The 21624-nt window shown below is 42.5% G+C and overlaps 1 protein-coding gene across 5 annotated transcripts in view; it reads right to left on the bottom strand.

Moving 5' to 3' along the window:
- LOC140734701 (contactin-1-like) overlaps positions 1-21624 on the bottom strand; it is a 715399-nt gene that overhangs the window by 197309 nt on the left and 496466 nt on the right. For all 5 annotated transcript variants that reach the window (XM_073059025.1, XM_073059024.1, XM_073059023.1 and 2 more), the window contains 2 exons: positions 6633-6791; positions 3932-4081 (listed from right to left, as the gene is read on the bottom strand). In XM_073059025.1, coding sequence (XP_072915126.1) covers positions 3932-4081; positions 6633-6791 — 309 coding nt within the window. The remainder of the gene's footprint in view (positions 1-3931; positions 4082-6632; positions 6792-21624) is intronic.

Below are 21624 nucleotides of genomic sequence, written 5' to 3'. Positions count from 1 at the left end.
CTCAGAGACTGCAAAGCGCTGAAGCACCCAAACGATCTCCAAACAGCAAATCACAGGCTCCAACAGTCCCAGAATCACATCCAAGATGAAAAACAAACATAACAGACTTAAAAGAAGCAAAAAAGATGGTTTCACGATCTATCCAGATGTCGACCAATGGACCGTTGTATGCAGGTGCCATCTTGACCGGAAGATCTCACCTATGGTCAATGTACAAGAATGTACCAAAGAAACTGCCTTCTGGTTCATATGTACACTCAGTGGCCACTCTGTTAGGCCACACCTGCTTATTAATGCAAGTATTTAATCAGCCTTTCATGTAGCAGCAACTCAATGAATAAAAGCCTGCAGACATAGTTAAGAAATTCATTTGTTGTTCAGACCACACAACAGAATGGGGAAGAAATGTGATCTAAGTGACTTTAACTGTAGAATGATTGTTGGTGTCAGACGGAGTGCTTTGAGTATCTTGGAAACTGCTGATCTCCTTGGATTTTTACACACAACGTGCTCTAGAGTTTACAGAGAGAAGGAAAAATAATCCATTGAGTGGCAGTTCTGTGAGCAAAAACACCTTGCTAATGAGAAAGTTCAGAAGACAATAGCCAGACTGGTTCAAGCTTACAGGAAGGTGACAGTAACTCAAACAACCAGTGGTATGCAGAAGAGCATTAAGGAACGCTCAACACATCGAACCCTGAAGCGGATGGGTTACAGCAGCAGAAACCACATTAAGTTCCAATCATGTACCTAATAAAGCGGCCACTGAATGCATATATAGTCTCTGCATTTTGTTTACCAAGCATCACAAAAGCAAGACAATATCACCTGAGGTCTTGTATGGTAAAAGGTTTGACAGAAGCAACAATTAAAAGGGAACAAAATCTGACTCTCAGCAGTACAAAGAGTCAGTTGTTGCTGATTGAATTTGGATGCAGACAGTAAAACAGTAATAAATATAATGTTACTAAACCCACAGTTAATAATTCATATCAAATCTCAGAGACAGGAAAGTAGAGTGAGTTTAATTGCCAAAGATGTGTTGACAATATTCTATTGTCAGACTGCCCATCTGAGAAAAAATATACTAACATGGAGTGCACATACAAATGTACATTTTAGCCACACCTAGAATGTGCAGGCAGGGAGAAACCTTTCAGAACATTCTGTATATACAGATCAAGACTAGAGTGTATGGTTAACTCGGTGACAGTGGATGCAATTGGTTTGATAGACTTACTGCCATTCCACTCAACCTGACTGCTATACATCATGTGACCAGCAATTAATGCACTTCCATCATTGCTAGTATGAAACACAAATATATTCAGTAATAAAAAAGTGCTGCAAAGTAGATTTAGACGAAAAGATGCTAATGTACACAAATTAAACCAGATTCAAAGTTGCACACACATACATAGTATAATTCCGCCACAAGGGAAGAGATGAATGAACACGAGGAAGCTAATTATAGACAATGATGCAAAGTTACAAAATTATTTCATGTGATTCCGATAAGTAATATTCTTAAGGTTCAGTGATTTGAGGAATGAAGGTATAGAAAGCGACACTACAAATGCATGATTATAGTATGTTAAACAAAATCATAAATGCTGCTGTACAATGGCAGGTGCTAAACATGATAATGGAACTTACAATGAAAATATAAGGCTATCTATTTGACCATGACTTAGAACTTATTATTTCCCATTTTGTCAGGGTGCACAGGGAGGTAATTACAGATGGTAATTCTTCTCCCAATAAACAACAATTGTCTACACAATAATAATAGAAACTGAACCTGTGTAAGTGTTACAAACTTTTCAACACTTCTCAGCCAACCTACTGGCAACAGGTAGAACATTACTGAAGGTATGACTAAGCAAGATGGAACAATGCCAATACTAGATTGTTTACACAACACATACCTGGATAGACAATTAACTTATGCACTTGCAAAGTAAAGGATGCCACATATAGATTCTTGAAAGGTATGTTTAAAATTGCATCAAAACCCAGAAATAATAAATGTGAGAACCTATCATGGAGAAAGTGAAGAACAACACGTTGATCAACAACTGGGAATCCACATGGCAAGGGGTTTCAGCCAAGGCTGACCTGCAGGTCCAAACCTATGTCAGATGAGGTAGTGACTTGCTTTGATCTCCTCATTAATTGATGCCACATCTTCATTTTCTGCAGAGAATCCACCGTAGGCATTCTGACGTTAAAAAGTGTCACTGACAGGAATGGCAAAGCCAAAAATGGAACTTGCAGGCTCTTCAGAACAAAACATTCCAGATGAGAATGGCGCTGAACTCCACTTCTTCAGCATGCTCTAGCAATATTCCACGCTGAGAATTTCCTTCTCATCTTCACAACCACATGTGTGTACCATGTTGATTGTCCTTATTTTCTTCAATTAATACTTACCTCAAGCTGCAGATACAAATAAACCTCAATGCTTGGATTCGAATGAGTTTAAGGGCACAACCATACAGGGTAGGAGTGCAAGCTGTGAGGCATTATAACTCAACCCTGATTTACTCACTATTCAGATGAGCGTGAATTCACAGAGCAGGGCTTTGAGATATTTCCCCTTCCTAACTACAACTGCTCCAAACCAAGTCGATCTATAGTGAATTGAACAAATTCTTGAAAAACATCGTGCTATTTTTTTGCTGACAGGTTGATGATAGAAAAAAAGAGCCAAAAATGGACTGGTTCTGCCTTTCCCTTCATGATCAGAGCCTGGCATTCTTAAGTTGCAAGTAGCTCAGAGAAGTCAAATAAGAATTTAAAAAATCTAATTCCTCCAAGTTTTTGTTTAGCCCATTAACATCCCCCAATTCCCAATGACAGTTTATCACACCTTCTCCACAAGGCAAACCACTAAGTGCAGTTTGTACAATAATCATTGCAACAGAGTAAGGTGTCCTGAAGTTTCATTCAGTTGTTGATATTATGTATCAAATATCTATTGATTTGCGACAATGGATTGTAAAGCTACAACACCTATAGTTGCAAAGCAATCAACTCTTGGTGGAATTCTTTGACTCCATTTTCAACTTTCCATTGCAATGGATGTTTCTTTATCAATAAATACTTGGAACTTTAAGTCAGAAAAGTGATAAAACTTACTCACAATTCTAACAGTCTTAGTCTCTTAACTGATTTAAAGTACATTCAAAGCAACGGAAGATAAAGAGGCAAAGGATCAGACTAGAGTCCACATTATGTCAATGGCACACCTACCTATTAGCGACATAATTCAACACAAGCAACTCTGAATGAAGGTTGCTCTCAATTCAAAATCACATCATTTTAACTATCTGTTACTTTTGCATTTTACATTACATTTTCATTTAGTGGTTAATTTGATTTAGTGGATAATTATATCCATTATTGTGCATCAAACAAACAGACCAGAGCAACTTGTCAGAAGAATCTCTGTGCCCTCAAGAGATTCATTTGTTTATAATCAGAGTGTAGTTTTTTGCATGTTGCTTGGACTTGCTGTCCTGTACAGTAACTGACAGGTGCCAAAAGAAATGCAATAGAAGGAAAGAACATGAGCAGGTCACTTAATTTTTTATACATAACAGTACTTAATGAATTTTTAGGGAGAAACTTCTCATATAGACATAATGCGAATTGCAAACCACAACAACCTCCTACCTTAGGAAATTAAAATCAGCTGGGAGTTAAGAAAAAAAATAAAATGTGGGCTGTGGAGGAGGCAGAATGATGGAGTTGGGATTTGTAATCGATACTGCTCTGGCTCCAAGCCACCAACATAACTCTTATTGCAAAAAAAATTGGGTACAGCATTCTCCCATGCAAAAATTTGGAGAATAGTTTAGGGATTTACACAATAATCTATTGCAAGGTATAAGATACAAATTAAGTAGAGCTGCAACTGCCGACTCACCTGCTTCAGCAGTCTTGATTTTGGCGGATGGCATACTGGGTTCTCCCATTCCCAGGGTATTTGTTGCAATGACACGGAATTCATAATCCATCCATGGAATTAGATCCACAACTTTCACCGTTTCCACGTTGCCTTCTATAACCTCAGGATCTAAGTGGGGATAAAGGATTGAAAGAATGGTTTCAAACTTGATGGCCTGAACCAAAGACTTCAACAATGAGGACAACTTTTTGCAGAAGCTAAACTTTAACTGGCACATGCGTTGCTTAATTAATGAATTATCTTACAGGATCTGAGAATGGATGCACAGGCAGGAAGAATCAGAATCAGGTTTAGTATCACCAGCATGTGTATTATATACACACACATACACACACACATATATATAAATGGTTAACTCAAATAAGTATTGCAAAAATAGAAATTAAAAATAGTAGTGAGGTAGTGTTCATGGGTTCAATGTCCATTCAGAAAGAGTAAGATGCTGTTCCTGAATCATTGAGTGTGTGCCCTCAGGCTTCTACACCTTCTTCTTGATGGTAGAAATTAGAAGAGGGTATGTCCTAGGTGATGGGGGTATTTAATTACGGACACCATCTCTTTGAGACATCGCTCCTTGAAGACATCCTGGCTACTACAGAGGTTAGTGCCCATGATGAAGCTGACTATTTAACAACTCTGCAGCATACTTCAATCCTGTGCAGTAGCCCCCCAATACCAGAGTATGATGCAGCCATTCAGAATGCTCTTCACAGTACATCTGTAGAAATTTGTGAGTGTTTTAGGTGACATAACAAATTTCCTCAAACTGCTAATGAAATAGAGCTGCTGTTGTGATTTATTTGGAGCTGCTTTGATATGTTGGGTGCAGGTTATGTCCTCAGAGATTCTGACACCCAGGAATTTGAAATTCCTCACTCTTTCCACTTCTGACTCCTCAATGAGGACTGGTGTGTGTTCCCTCGTCTTACCCCTTCGAAAGTCCACTATCAGTTCTTTGGTTCTTTGATTTCTTTGGCCCTATCGTCACCATCTAATATTCTGTCGACAATGGTTGTATCGTCATCAAGTTTATAGATGGCATTTGAGCTGAGCCGAGCCATACAGTCATGGATGTAGAGAGGGTAGGTTAGTGGGCTAAGCACATATCCCTGAGGTGTGCCAGTGCTGATTGTCAGCAAGGTGGAGACGTTATTTCCAATCTGCACAGATTGTGGTCTTCTGGTTAGGCAGTCGAGGATCCAGTTGCAGGGGGAAGAACAGAGACTCAGGTTCTGGAGCTTTTTAATCAGAAATGTAGGAATGATAGTGTTAACCACTGAGCTGTAGTCAATAAGTGAAGAGCCAATAAGATCATGTCCACTGTAGGCCTACTGTGGCAATAGGCAAAATGCAGTGGGTCCAAGTCTTTGCTGAGGCCAGAGTTGATTCCAGCCATATCCAACCTCTTAAAGCACTTCATCACCATAGATGTGAGTCCAACCGGATAATAGTCATTAAGGCAGCTCACCCTGTTCTTCTTGGGCACTGGTATAACTGCTGACCTTTTGAAGCAGGTGGGAACTTCTGACTGTAGCAGTGAGAGATTGAAAATGTCTTTGAACATCCCCGCCAGTTGGTTGGCACAGGTTTTCAGAGCCCTACCAGGTACTCCATCGAGGCCTGTCACCTTGCAAGGGTTCACCCTCTTGAAAGACAGCCTGACATCGGCCTGAGACAGAGATCATAAGGCCACCAGGTACTGCAGGGATCCTCACAGCTGTAATTTTGGTCTTCCTCTCAAAGCGAGCATAAAAGGCATTGAGCTTGTCTGGAAGTGAAGCATCACAGCCATTCACAACAACGGGTTTCATTCTGTAGGAACTAATGGCCTGCAAACCCTGCCTGAGTTGATGTGCATCCGATGTCACCTCCAACCTCACTCGGCATTATTCCTTAGCTCTTGAAAAAGCCCTCCGCAAGTCATGCCTGTTTTTTTTGTACAGACCTGGGTCGACAGATTAGAATGTCACAGATTTAGCCCTCAGCAGACTATGAACCTCCTGATTCATCCACAGCTTTTGATTTGGGTATGTACAGTAAAGTCTCATAGGCACACACTCATTCACACAAGTTTTAATAAAGTCAGTGATATCAGAAAAAGACAGATGCTGCTTTGGGAATGGCCTCATCAAATGCGTGGTCAACACAGTTGTTTACGGCCTAGCATCCATTTCCTCAACTAGAAGTGTTTTTGAAACAGTTATCGCCACAAATTACCAGCTTCAGCTGTATGGACTTGGAGATCCTATCTGAAAGCACATTATGGGACAGGAATATGTTTCTGTCTCCAATAGTAAATATGTAGAGTCAAGTTTGTAGAGATGAGTACACCCGTGGCTATTATATATAAGCACATGTTTGATGTCAGCAATCCAAGACAAACCCCTCTACATTGCCTTTCATATCTTCTGGGAATGTACTTGCTCACGTATTTTACTGAACTAAGCTGGCTATTAAGAACCTTCTGCCAACACGAGAGAGTGCACAACCAGACGAATAAAACTCTTATTTATCATTATTAGCCCAATTTCTCTGCAATCCCTCCAGCAAGAGATCAAAGTGCTATTTTTTATTGCAACAGCTGAAGAATGACTTCAGCATATTCTTTGTCCTTGCCCATCTTCAACCCAAGTCCCACTGTCAGAGGGATCCTACTGACCTGTCATGGCATCTCTCCAATCGATAGAGTCCAAAACCTTCTGCTGGACGGTGTACCTGGAGATTGGACTGTGATTATCTGTCCCTCGACTCCAGGACAAAGTCACAAAGGTGTCTCGGATATCTACGACTCTCACTCCTCCAGGGGGTCCCGGTGGACCTGCAGAGAGATTCACAAAGGGGATAAAGAAGATATGAGTCACTCAGTGTTGGTAAAACATTGTACCTTTAGTTATCAGGCCAAGAAATGTGTCAACAAATACACTTTATCCTACTGTAAAATTTGTTGGAAGCTCACTGCAGTGGTCACTATAAAGTAAGTATATTATCAAAGTACGTGTATGTCATCATATGCAACACTGAGATTTTTTCTTGTGGGCATTCACATAAAAACAAACAAAATAATAATAATAAATAAGCAATAAAGATCGAGAAGATGAGATGAAGAGCCCTTGAAAGTAAGTCTATTGGTTGTGGGAACCCCAACTGTTCAGTGTTGGGGTGAGTGAAGTTGAGTGAAGTTATCCCCTCAGGTTTAAAAGCCTGATGGTTGAGGGGAAATAACTGTTCCTGATCCTCCTGGTGTGGGACCTGTGCTCCTGTATCTACTTCATGATGGCAGCAATGAGAAGAGAGCATGGTTGAATGGTGGGGGCCTTTGATGATGGATGCTGTGATGTCTTGCTTAGCCCCTATAAGACACTGGCTGGTACTCAACTGGATTACTGGGCTCATTTCTGGTTGACACATGAAGGGTTCCTGGGAAGAGACCGGGACTGTTATTTTTCAGGAACGCAAGGCTGAAGAGAGATTTGATGGAAACACATTAAATGATAGGGAGTCAGGAGAGGGGGCAGGCTCATCCCTTTGGTGGACAGGCCAAAGATTTGAGGTTTTGGTATGGAATAAAGAATTGAATAAAATTTGGCATAAAGCAATTTTTTTCCCACAGACCATGTGGTTGGAATCTGGAAAGCTTTGTCTGCAAACATGTTGGAGGGAAGTTCCAGCAAGGCCTTTGAGAGAGAATGGAATATATATTTTTTTCTGGTTAATTGGGTCAGCAGTTAATTGGCACAGCCACTTATTTGGGACAAGGTTTAGAGAACAAAAACTAAATTGAGAAAATATCTGGGATTCCCTTTGTTTATTTGGAACACTATACTGCTTAATTAGGACAGAAGACTGTTGCCAAGCAGTTTCTAAATAGCACTTTCTTCAGACCAAGGATGTAGCTACGGGCACTCGCATGGGCCCCAGCTATGCCTGCCTCTTTGTGGGTTATGTGGAACACTCTATGCTCCAAATCTATACTGGTACTGCTCCCCAACTTTTCCTTCGCTACATTGACAACTACATTGGTACTGCTTCCTGCACCCATGCTGAGCTCGTCAATTTCATTAACTTTGCTTCTAACTTTCACCCAGCCCTCAAATTCACTTGGTCCATCTTGGACAATTCTCTCCCCTTGCTTGATCTCTCAGTCTCCATCTCTGGAGACAAACTGTCCACTGACATCTTCTATAAACCCACTAACTCTCATAATTACATCGACTATACCTCTTCCCATCCTGCCAAATGTAAAAATGCTATTCCCTATTTCCAGTTCCTCCATCTCCACCGCAGCTGCTCTCAGGATGAGGCTTTCCATTCCAAAACAGCTCAAATGTCCTCTTTCTTTAAGAATCGTGGTTTCCCTTCTGCCGTCGTCAATGATGCCCTCACCCTCCTCCATTTCCCGCACTTCGGCCCTCAGCCCATTCTCCCGTCACCACAACAGGGACCGTATTCCAGTTGTCCTCACCTACCACACCACCAGCCTCCGGATCCATCATATTAACCTCTGCAACTTCCGCCACCTTCAACAGAACCCCACCACTAAGCACATCTTTCCCTCTCTACCCCTCTCCGCTTTTCGCAGGGATCGTTTCCTCCACGACTGCCTGGTCCACACGCCCCTCCCCACAGACCTCCCACCTGGTACTTATCCCTGCAAGCGTAAGTGCTACACCTATTCCTACACTTCCTCTCTTACCACCATTCAGGGCCCCAAACAGTCCTTCCAGGTGAGGCAACACTTCACCTGTGAGTCTGTTGGGGTCATCTATTGCATCCGGTGCTCCCGGTGCGGCCTCCTCTATATCGACGAGACCTGACGCAGATTGGGGGACCGCTTCGTCGAGCACCTCCGCTCCGTCCGCCACAACAGACAGGATCTCCCAGTTGCCACCCACTTCAACTCTGCTTCACATTCCCATTCAGGCATGTCCATACATGGCCTCCTCTACTGCCATGATGAGGCCAAACTCAGGTTGGAGGAGCAACACCTCATATACCGTCTGGGTAGTCTCCAGCCCCTTGGTATGAACATCGAATTCTCCAACTTCCGGTGATTCCCTCCCTCTCCCTTCCCCCATCCCACTTTCACTCTGCCTCCTTTTCCAGCTGCCTATCACCTCTCTCATGATTCTGCCTTCTTCTACTACCATAGTGTTTTCCCTTACATTCCTTCGTCAGCTTTCCTGCCTATCCCCTCCCTGCTTCTCCTCCCCCACCTCTTGAGCTTTCCTCTGATTGGTTTTTCACCTGGCACCTACCAGCCTTCTGCTTTCCACCCTCCCCCCACCTTCTTTATAGGGCCCCTGCCCCCTCCTTCTTCAGTCCTGACGAAGGGTCTCGGCCCGAAACGTTGACTGCTCATTTCCACGGATGCTGCCCGACCTGTTGAGTTCCTCCAACGCGTTTGTACGTGTTGAGTTTCTAAATAGTGTCAGCCACATGCACTTGTGTGCTGTTAAGATTCTACACTATGCTTGGAATGAACAGATTTTAAAAGGCTTCAGTTACGTGTGTTGTGTTCAAAAAGCAGTGATTCTTGTCACTAATAGTTGGTGAGAAATAAGTAGTAAGACAATTCAGAGCTGTTTTGCTCACTGTGGTTTCAAGCATTCTAGCTTTGAGATGCCAGAAACTGCCGTTAAACATTACAGAACAATCAGTTTTTAAATATTGTCAATTGCGAGTGCTTGTGTTAAGTTAATCTATTTGAGCTGACAGATGCCAATTCAAAAAGCAAAAATTAATTTTTACTTTATGCAGGAAGGCAATGAAGGCAGTCCGTTATCTGCACTAAGCGTCTGTGCTGATTTTGTTCATTTACAGTCAATCATAAGAACATGGCAGTGAAAAATTCGTCCATCGATAACTATTAGGAACTAATACACATTTTTACAATACTGAAGTAGTATTGTTGATGTTCTGATTTGTTCTGTATTTATTTAAATGTATAAATTGTTACCCGGCTAAAGTAGTTTGTCTTTGTTATGCACTTTAACTATTTCCATAAAACTTGGGCAAAAATATCCCAATTAACTGGAATCCACTGTATATGGAGCAGAAAAATTTGCAAGGCTTGGAGACGGGGCTTGTGAGTTGCCCTGGTTGAGAGATGGCATAGATGACCACAGCAAGTCAACTGGCCTCTCTTTGCGCTGTAACTATTCCTTGGTGAACAAATTATTAACTACAGATCAATTGGAGCAGAACCAAACAAGAGTTAAACCCTTGGCAATGACAAAGTACACACTGAGGTGCCATGCAATAAACATCCCATTAACATTTATTAACATTACTAATGCTGAGTTCTCCGCTATCATTATATTGAGGAAAAACCACTGACCAGAAGCTCAAATGGACCAGCCACATAACTATTCTGACAGCAGAAGTAGTTCAGAGCCTGGGCACCCTGCAACAACTTATTCTTCAGCAACATCTGATAGTACAAAGCCTTTCTAACACTTCTAAGGCACAAATCCAGTCTGTGAAGAAAGATTCCATTTGCCTGAATGAATGCAACTCCAGCAGCACGCCTGAGACTTAATATTACCCAGCTGAATGCAGCCCACATCACTGACACACCACCGCCAGAAACATTTATTCCATTTGTCAACCATGCACAGTGGCTGCTGTGAGCACCAATGACACAACACACTCACAAGTTACTCTAATAACACCTCTCAAACTTCTGATCCCTATCATTTAGCAGGACAAGAGCAGCAGTTGCAGAATGCCATCACCTGAAGGTTCATTTTCATGTGGAACAGCTCCACAATATAGAAATATATCCCAATTCCTTCATTTACACCGGACCTAAGTAGCAGAACTCCCTCTCCTGCAGCACTGTAAGGAAGCCAACGTTAGAAGGATTCCAACTGTTAAGGAAGGCCTTCTCCACAGAAAACAGAGATAGGTGATCAAAGCCAACCTTACTGATATTAAAAATAAACAAATTAAAAGAAAACTACAACAAGCAATTTTAAGTCATTACTCAATCAACATAGCACCAACATCTAAGAAAGCAAAACTCACTATATGTGTGCGTGCATACACACTAATATATTAACTTTGATTTAATGCAAGATACAAAGCTGATTGAAGAGATCAAAGAAAGTGCATTTAGAAGCAGGAGACTGCTAGTAAGAGAAAGGGGGATGACAGAAGGGCTTCTGAGTACATGTGAGGAAGAAGGCCCTGTCCCCAGTAGCAAAATGAAGTGGCCAACAAAATTGAAGAGGCAAATGCAGTTGAAGAGGATGCAGTTGTGGAGGAGATTCAACCCCATATGACTTACATCACAGTGGACAAAAGAACTGCAAGAAAACTAGATGTGGAAGCTCAGAGGAGTAGAAGGCAAAATCAATTGAATGCTTTCACCCAAAGGATAACTGCAAGGGAATAGGTTACTCTTGTTAGCCAGTAAGACAACAGTATGAACCAACCCAATGAATGACTGTGTAAAAACAGATTTGATGGATATAGGAAAAATGAAAGCCAAGAAAGTAGAGTTGCGGGGTATGCTGAGACTTAATCAGTTATACAGTAGTAGGCCCTTCAGCCCTCTGAGTCTGTACTGGCAATCAGCCACTACTTTGGAAAGCAGCTTTCTGTATGTTCCCAACATTTCACACTCAAGTTGGAGCAGAAGAAACATTAAGTCTACTGAGTGTGTAGGCCCTCGTTAGTCTTGATAGACCATGGATTTGCACCTTGGAAAGTTTCCAGGGCGCAAGCCTGGGCAAGGGTTTTTTTTTAATGGAAGACTAGCAGTTGCCCAAGCTGTAAGTCTCCCCTTTCCAAGGGAAGGGCATTAGGACCCATACAGCTTGGCACTGGTGTCGTCACAGAGCAATGTGTGGTTAAGTGCCTTGCTCAAGGCAGCCTCAGCCAAGGCTCGAACTAGTGATCTTCAGATAACTAGACAAATGCCTTAACCACTTGGCCACGCGCCAACACACCTACTGAGTAAGGACCAATGGATAGATAATGATCACCAATGGAATGACTGCTTTGAAAAAAAAAATCGAATGTACTTCGGGAAATAGAATGATATAAATAGCAAATCACTATGGACCTAAAGTCCTTTGATGCAGTTGTTTCAAGACCTGGTTTCACAGAACAATAAGTGTTCCTCAGATAAACCAACTATTAGCTGAGGGACAAAGTTTGCCCTTTGACACTCATGATATAACGCAAGACCCACTCCACACTCAGTTCATGTAAGCCAGCAAGAACAAATTCCAAGTTGAATTTTAAGTTCCTGGGTGTCAATATATCTGAGCATCTAACCCAGACCCAACATATTGATGCAGCTATAAAGAAGGCAAGACAGCAGATATATTTCATTAGGAGTTGGAGGAGATTTGTTTTGTCATGTAAAACACTTGAAAACGTCAACTGATGTACAGTGGAGAGCATTCTGAGAGGCTGCATCATTGTCTGGTATGGTGGCGGGGGAGCTACTACATAGGATTGAAAGAAGTTACAGGAAGTTGTAAAATTAGTCAGCTTCATCTTGGGTACTAGCCTCCATAATATTCAAGACAGTTTCAAGGAGCAGTGCCTCAGAAAGAAGGCATCCGTTATTAAGGACTCCCATCACCCAGGACATGCTCTCTTCTCATCGTTACTGTCAGAGGTACAGAAGTCTGAAGACACACACTCAGCGATTCAGGAACAGCTTCTTCCCCTCTGTCATCCAATTTCTGGACATTGAACCTATGAACACTACCTTACTTTTATTAATATTTGTTTTTGCACTATTTTTAATTTAACTATTTAATATACACATCTATATTTATCCTATATTTCATTGTACTGTTGCCGCTAAGTTAACAAATTTCACAACATTTGCTGGTGATAGTAAAACTGATTCTGAAGTAGCTGCAGATAAGGATTTCCTCCCATCACTGCATCACTTGGTCACCCTTTTGCTTTAAATATCATCACAGAAAACTGCTGATGACACTTTCTTTTGAACCTTGCCATGCATGGAAGGGCAGCGAATATATGCTGACGTAAAAAGTGAACACATTGCAATGTACTGTGAAAAGCATCAATGATAGTTGTCAAGGAATGCTTATTTGTACAGCTTAAATGTAATTTTTTTATAATGCAAAAAGTGAATGGGAGAGTAAAAGGAGGAAGTAACGATGATTTCAGTGCACGTGGACAGATGCAAAACAATATGGCTTGTGCTGCTCGAAGAGGTTAAGTTCTTGTAATTCCTTCCTGACTTCAAAACAATTGTATAACTAAAGTTTCTTAAAGGTGAGTTGTGGACCATAAAACTTGCTGCCAAAGAAACAGGCAGATGTACACCAGTATTCATCCTGTCATTGCTCACCTCATTGTTCCCCGAGCAGACTGTCCAGACCATCTGGTAGAATATTTCATCATCAGGCCTGACCAAAAGGCACCAGGACCTGGCCTGGCTGGCAGTGAGAGGGGCTCTCCCAGTCAGATCCTTCTGGCATGCCCGGAGCATCACTCCCACAATCTGCTGCGTGCAGGATGATTATAGTGGGGAAGAAACAGTAACTCACCTCCTCACACACTGAGGGTTTGTGAAGATGGTTTGGAGAAAGATGAAAGGGCCTGTGTCACATTTCATCCCGAGCAGCTGGTGATAGAGGACTCTCTGATCTACGGGCTGTTTCCCGGGGATGCACACAGAGACAAACACCAGGCGCTGCTGTCAGACCATCCGTTCATCTTTGGTTGGCCTGAGACTTGATGGTGAGATGTCTGTGGAAGAATGCTGCCGACTGGCACGTGCCGGGCTGCAGGAAAATGTGCTGAAGGACGCACTGAAACTTGGTGCAGCTACCCCAAAAGCTCTTTGGGGAAGGAACACGGTTTAGGGTTCTTCTCCTGCTGTAGAGGGAGGGGCCAGGTGGGGGTAAGAAAGCCCCTCAATTATTGTAGTATTTAATATAAAATCCTCGCGTGCCATATGAGTGACAGCAGTGTTGGAACAGTATGGAAAGCATGGGACCATGTCAGTCAAGAATGTAAAGTCTGAAACTGTTTATATTGTGAATAAAGTTTATTTTGTTATAAAAATTACTTTGAAAGTAACTGCATCCTAAGTTACCCTATCCTTGACATATCTGGTACCAAGATATCTGCTGTAGTTGAAGGACTTCTGAAAGGAATTGTGTCTCTTCTAGCTCCCGCACTGGTTTTGTCAGGCTGACAGCCTCTGCTGGCGCTTCCCCACGGCCTAACTGTGACCAGTGACTCCCCAACTTAACTTGCACATGTGGAGGCATTAGGAGAAACGCATGTCATTACTGCACAGATTTTTTTCCCCAAATTCAAGAGATGCAGAAGTCCCGCTCTCGGGGTGTCACAACTGGCCGTTATCCAACATGCCAAGGGCGGGGCCTAAGAATTCAGCTCATCTTTGGAGGCCTAGGATCTGGTGGCTCTGGAGGACCGGTGTATCGTGGGAGCTGGAAGATCTTCGGCTGTGTGCCAAGAGGCCTGAGATCTTTGGGCACAGAGCTTGGAAAAAGCAACGCAATGGACTTTTAACATCGTAAACCAGTGAGTTGTTTGTTATGTCTCCCCTCTCACTGTGAAACGGAAACATCTCTTTCTCCCTTATTAGGGAGAGAGAGAGTCTGTGGTATGTTGAATACCTGGTGAACACATAGTCTTTGGAGTACTGCAAGTATGTGTCTTTGCTGTTGCTTTTGCTGCATGCTTGAGTGCTCAGTGGTGGGTCCGAAGCTTTTTTTTGATGGTGGGGGGAGGGGGGAATCATTGCTTGCTGCCACTTATGCGTGGGAGGGAGGGGAGCTGAGGGGGGTACTTTGGGGTTCTAACATTTAACTGTCATTTATTTTTAAACTCCTCTGTTTTCATGGATTGGTTGCGAAGAAAAAGCATTTCAGGATGTATACTGTATACATTTCTTTGACATTAGATGTACCTTTGAAACCTTATGCAGTTAAGAATTCAATGACTGTCAAGGAAGAGGTGACATGGGGGCCTTGCTATAGCATACAGGACAGTGAGTGCCAATTGGAAAACATCCTTTCTGTTGTAGCTTTTTATGATCCTACTGTGCAACATTACAAGAAAAGTACTGAGAGGTCTGTTCTGGACTTGGGAGTTCTGTGGCTTATGGCCTGGTACATATCATATTGCAGAATGTTGCTGATAATTGAACAATTAACCAAGACGGAATCTGTTTTAGTTTTAGAGTGCATCTATTCCTTTGAATGTTTGAATGACAAATATATTTGGTCTCCATAAGTAATGAATGACCCCCTGCCAAGTATATTTTTAATAGTATATTCATACCCATTTTCTGTTTCTACCATTACCTGGGAAGGAATCAAGGCTTTGAACATAATTTCTGAACACATTAACCCACTCAGCAGCTGGCGCAAATCTCTCAGTTACTAAGGCAGATCAAAGATCACATGAAAGGGCATCTCACCAACTCCCTGTTACTGGTCAACAATGTGCTCTGAGTTCTTATTTACTGATAAACATACGTAGCAAGGTGCCATTGTTGGTGTCTGATATTCAGAAACAGTCAATACTCTAATTCCACTGATGGTGTTTAAGCAACAGCACTCACCCTCCCCAGGTTACAACACAGCTCTGTTCCTGAGAAACAGGCAGCTCACAGATCAGAAAAGGAGATAGCTGAGCAGCTAGCAAATCCATTCCACTGGTCACTCAAGTGCTTACTCATATGCATGGGCTGTACAAAGGTCAGATGTTTGTAATCTGGGGAGGAATGGGATATGAAGGCTGACCACTGCCTCCTGAAGGAAAGAGTCACAATGTGGACAAGACTAAAGAGATGACTGAGGATGAAAGGAAGGTCACTCCTCACTGCACATTAACAGCTCCTCTGTGGAGAGAGTTAGGAGCACCAAGTTTCTGGGAGCACATAATGGACGATCACACCTGGTCCCTCAACACCACCCCTTTAACCAAAAAGGCACAGCAGCGTCTCCACTTCCTGAGAAGATTGAGGTGAGCAAGGCTGCTTCTTCCCGCCCCCATTCTAGCCAATTGTTACAGGAGCACCATAGAGCTGACCCCATGTACGGAAATTGACAGGCCAGATCCTACAAAGAATTGCAAGGACTGCTGAAAGGATCAGCAGGTTCTCTCTTCCACCCATCAGAGATACTCACTAGGAGCGCTGGGGACATAAGGCCCTTAGCATTGTCAATGAACCCCGCCCATCCATCCAGCTAACGATCTCTTTGACCCCTTACCATCAGGCAGAAGGTGCTGTAGCATTAGGACAAGGACTGTTAGGATGGGAAACACTTTCTTCCCCCAGGCTGTGTGATTACTGAACTTCCTGCTACTACCCAGATCTCAGCATGTATGAAGTGCCAGTAGTGTTATACTGTTTACTTTTTAACTTGAATCATAAATGCATCTCATTCCTTACTAATTTATTGGTGTTAATATTACTTCATGTGTTGTGTGTGTGAGTTACATGTATTGTGTTGAGCACCTTGGCCCAGAGGAATGTTGTTTTACTTGGCAGGATGCATGTATACTGTTGAAATAATGGTAAACTTGAACTTGAACTAGTGGATACAGTATCTTCAAAGAAGCTTTCAATCTTCCCGGTGCATAACCATCCCTGTGGTAGCACAACAGTGCAGCGGTATATGTATTATTATTATAGCGCAGTTACCGGATTCAGTTCTGGTGCTGCCTGTAAGGAGTTTGCACTTTCTCTCTGTAACCACACGGGTGCTCTGGTTTCCTACTACATATTCCAAAGAAATCTCGGTCAGGAGGTTAATTGATCACACGGGTACAATTGGGCAGTGGGCTCATTGGGCTGGAAGGGCCTGTTATCGAGTTGTACCTCTAATTAAAATAAAGTAAGTAAAATTCAGACCAACACATCCTTTGGCACCATTTTTCTCAGTGTTTGGCCAGTGGAGAACCTCACTCAACAGGACCACACGCGAGAACTAAGGTTGTGCACCGACAACTGCTCCCTATAAAATGTAGCTATCAGCCCACCACTTACTTGTACGGTAGCTGTGGTTAAGGTCTCCTGCTGAAAGAAAGCCCACAAGGAATCCTCTCCTTTATACCACACAGATCCAAGGAGCAGTAGTAAATACTTGTCGAGTCTCTTCAGCCCAGTAAGTTGTTCAGTGTGCCCATCAAAACCAAAGACTGAATCAGGGAACATGACACTCAAACAGGGGACCAAATCCTTGCCTAATGAGGGTGCTTTAAGTATTACATCTTGAGCAATGAAACACGAAGGAAATCCCTGAGAATCTATATTAAAACAAATGCCAACTTTACTTGAAGACTATTGACCAAGAAAAACTAAGAAAGTAGAGTTGGGTTTACTTGAGATACAGTACATCTGGTGTATTTTTGGAGCTGAATGTGTTAGGGACTTGTTAAAATTATAGTTCAGCTTCTAGCTGGAAAGTACACATCAGGATTCGGAGTGATGTCAAATACGGTGGATGAGCTAGCTGGCAGTCTGCGTTTCCACCCTTATGTGAAGCGTGGTGATTTGGATGCAGGACCCAGTTGGCTCTTTTACAAGAGAAATGTAAGCAATAAAGAAGGAACCTTTAACCTCAAAATCCTGTGCTCAAAATCAAAGCTTTCTTTATTTAAAAAAATAAATGACTGAGTTTACATTGAGCTGGATTTAATTCCAACCAGAAAACAGTGCTGGTCACTTGATATGTACAGAGGCTGTTAGTATTTTTACATTGAATATTCAGGTTAGAACACCAGTCAAACAATACGGTGTCCATGTACCGTACATCTGACACCCATATTAAATGATCAAGAATCCATATATCTCTGTTACCATCTTTGTAACCAGAGTAAATAAAGTCAGAAGAGGAAATAGAAATAAGACCCCTGATTTTTGCTTTTCAGCATTAATGTGTGGTAGTTGGCAGCTGACCTTATTGTATTTAAACTGTGATCATTGTCATCCTCAAAGTTACTTCAATGTAAAACCCAGCCCTGTGATCCGAAAGGAGCCACATGCATGGTCAATGGATGTTGGGTGAATGGACACACTGTAGAGAACGAGGCACGGTAACTAGGCTGTAATCAAAGTATTTTCTTAATTCATTCTTTTAACATAACTAGGGTGGGTTTTATGATATCTCCCACTCACAAAGATGGGATATCTCAGGATACATGAGATCTCCCCTCTCATCGAAAAGATGCTGAACCATACATCATCATACCTTCCTTCTACCTGCCTGTGTAAACCCAGGTGCATCAGAGCAGATCATGCCAGGATAGAAGTCAAAGAATTCCACTTAGGTCACCTATAATTCAGGCAGCTCCTCTCCATTCCTCCCACTGAAGAAGCCTAGCACCTGTGCCTCACTCTCGTTTTAACAAGTCACTGTTATTCTGGTTAAGCGTTTGAACTCCAATGGATTATTTATTAAAGAATCAACTGTGTCATAATGACTGTCAAGTCACACCCTGTGAAATCTGGTCTACATTACCGGTTTTCTGGTTTATTTTTAATTGTCCTGAAATACACATTTCTTTATATAATCCTCAATGAATGACATGTGTTGCATACTACTTCCAGACCACAAGAGAGCAAAAAACTTTAATGAAAGAATGAAACACCAAATAAAGCCAAGATAAGAGCTTCATTAAACTGAAAATCTAAAGACGTGGGGGGGGGGGGGGTCAGCAAGTGGTCAAAATATAACTCTGGGGCTGCATTCATCTTTCATTCATTCATGATTTAGAACAGGCAAATTTCAGTCAACATACCCACTGCTTTATGATAGACTGTTACAATCCATTCAGTTTGCTGCCTTAATTTAAATAAGAGCACTTGAGTCATAGAGCAGAGGAATGGGCTCTCTGACTCACAGAATCCTTGCCAATCACCAAACACCCACTTACACTAATCCTAAACTAATCCCAGTTTACTCTCCCCGCATTCCCATCATCTCTCCCCAGAGTCTACCACCCACTTACACTCTAGGGGACTTTTACAGTGGCCTATTAACCTACCAACATGCATATTTTAAGATGTGGGAAGAAGGAAGAACATGTACAGGAAACCTTTTTGGTCAAAGCGAGAACGCACAGACACCACGCAGGCAGCATCAGAGGTCATGATCGAACCTGAAGCTAGAGACAGTGAGACAGCAGCTTTACAGTGCCACAGATATGTCCCTTTATGCCTTTGAGGGGACATTGTAGACAAACGGATGGAACTAAAAAAAATTATATCAAATTGACAGGTAAGGCAATGGTGCATAGGAAAGTGTTATGCCAAAGGATTGCAACTTAAAAATCAACAATGGATGACTGAGACAATGGGAAATTAGCAAACAACTTAAAACACGTATCTTCAGGACTATGGGTGGAGGGCAGTGTCTAACTTTGTGGTTTGTGGATTGGACTCTGTTATGATGCATTTTGAGCTTCTGGTTGCTCCGTTTTCATTGCTGTTTTAGGTGATTGGGGCAGCCTGCTGATGATAAACAACAAACAGCTAGATTGAAATAAACTGAACTGAATTGAATGTGCCGGGACTCTTTAGATTTTGCATTCTATGGTCTGTATCCTTCACTCTTTTTTTTCCCCTTTCTGGCGTTTGCGTGATTTCTTTCTGTGCATTGGGGAGGTGGGGTTTGATGTTTCTCTTTGCATGGATTCCAGGGTTTTCTTTGTTTTGTGGCCGTCTGTGGGAGGACCAACCTCAGGATTATACACTGCATTCATGCTTTGTGTCTTTGAACATAAATGTTGGTCCCTTCGACAGTGAGATGGGAGAATTAAAAAATGAGAAACAAAGAAATAGCAGAGATTTTAGTCAATAATGTTTGGTATTAAAAACGTCTTAATAATAAATGAACTTCAGGACCATTGAAAGGCAGAAACTTAACCTCCACCATTAAGGAGAAAGTCTTAGGCAAACTAATGGAACTAAAGCTTGATGTCCCTTTTAAGGCTCTGTAGGAAGTGACTGCAAAAGGCTGAGAGTGTGATGATTGTAATCTACCAGAATTCCAGAGGACTGGAAAACTCTAACATCACTTTTCAACACAGGGTTCTATAGGCCATTCATAAGGAAAAATGTTGGAATTCCTAATGAAATAAAAGCAGGAGACAATCAAACAGAGTCAAGGGAAAGAAATTATATGTGTCAAATATGTTTGCCTTTCTGAGGACGGAACAGAAAGGTGGATATCGACGAATCAGCAGGTGTAGATGTATATTTGCAATGCTACATAGAAGACTACAACTCAAGAGTGCACAGGATTGGGGAGAATTTATTGGCATGGGAAATTAAGTGGCTTACTAAAACAGAAGTCAAGCACTCTCTGGCAGCAGTATGGTAGCATAGTGGTTAGCACAACACTTTACAGTACCTGTGACAAGGGTTCAATTCCCGCTGCTGCCTGTAAGGAGTTTGTACGTTCTCCCCATGACGGCGTGGGTTTCCTCCAGGTGCACCAGTTTCCTCCCACAGTCCAAAGACGTCGTGGTTGGTAGGTTAATTGGCCATTGTAAATTGTCCTGTGATTAAGCTCGGATTAGATTGGGGGGATTACTGAGTGGCACAGCTCAAAGGGCCGGAGGAGCCTATTCCATGTTGCATCTCAATCAATCAATCAACTGATCAATAAATAAATGGTCATTTTTATTTGTTATCAGCAACTAGTGAGGTATCACACCAAACTCCTATCAACCATGCAGCCCAACACAATTCCATCTAATCACAAGTTGTCCATCCAACCTCTCCAATGAATTCAGTCCTTACTGCTGACCCCCTGACAGTCTCCCAGACAAATTCCTGATTTTCTCCTGTGCCCTCATTCTGGTCCCCCAGTCTCCCTTCCCACCAGTCCCAAACTCACCACCAGCCACCCCTCCCAATCCAGATAGGCTCGGTGTGGATTTACTGGATGTCTCTTGCACACCCGGCAACGGCAAAGTGTTTGAAGGACCGGTTGTTTGTGTAGGACTAGCTGTCAGCAGACAGCAGCTTGGGTCTAGTGTGCAGCGAATACTGCTGCAGTGGTCTCTGGGTCAAACAATCCCTGGGTCAGCAGAATTGCAAAGAAAGCCCAGATCTGGATCCAGATCAAATGGATTGTCCATGCGGGGGAAAGAGGATCCATGGGTGGTGGATGTTGGAGAGATACTGGAGTGGCAGCAGTAGAGATCAGGAATTGGTGGTGAGTTCAGGCTGGAAGATTGCTAGGGGGTTGGCAAAAAGGACTGAATTCAGGGGCAGAGTGCGACTGGAAGGAAATGAATATGGGTTGCATGGCTGATAAAGGTCTGAGGGATACTCACTCTGAATGCTGTGAATGGGCTGGGCACTGATAGCACTTACCAGTGTCAGTCTGTGCTCACTTTCCAAACACTGAGTGAAAACAATGCCACCTGCATCCCCCTCTTATTCATCCCAAGCCCGTCCAAATCTTTCCTTTCACTGTCAGCAGCATTAGATTTTAGTTTGCTCAGTCAAGTCTAATCACTGGTTGTATCAGGTAAATTCAGTAGCCACAGCCCACCACCCATGTGCTGGACTGTATCTGGGTTTGGGCTCCAGATTGGAATCCACAGATCCTTGGGCCGACAGAGCTCATAGGATATTGATCAACTGTGAGGGGTGCAGTCAAACA

This window comes from Hemitrygon akajei, chromosome 10 (genome assembly GCF_048418815.1).
Source record: "Hemitrygon akajei chromosome 10, sHemAka1.3, whole genome shotgun sequence".
NCBI classification, from domain to species: Eukaryota; Metazoa; Chordata; class Chondrichthyes; order Myliobatiformes; family Dasyatidae; genus Hemitrygon; species Hemitrygon akajei.
The sequence above is the reverse complement of the archived record's forward strand: the minus strand, read 5'-3'. Positions and strand labels throughout refer to the sequence as shown.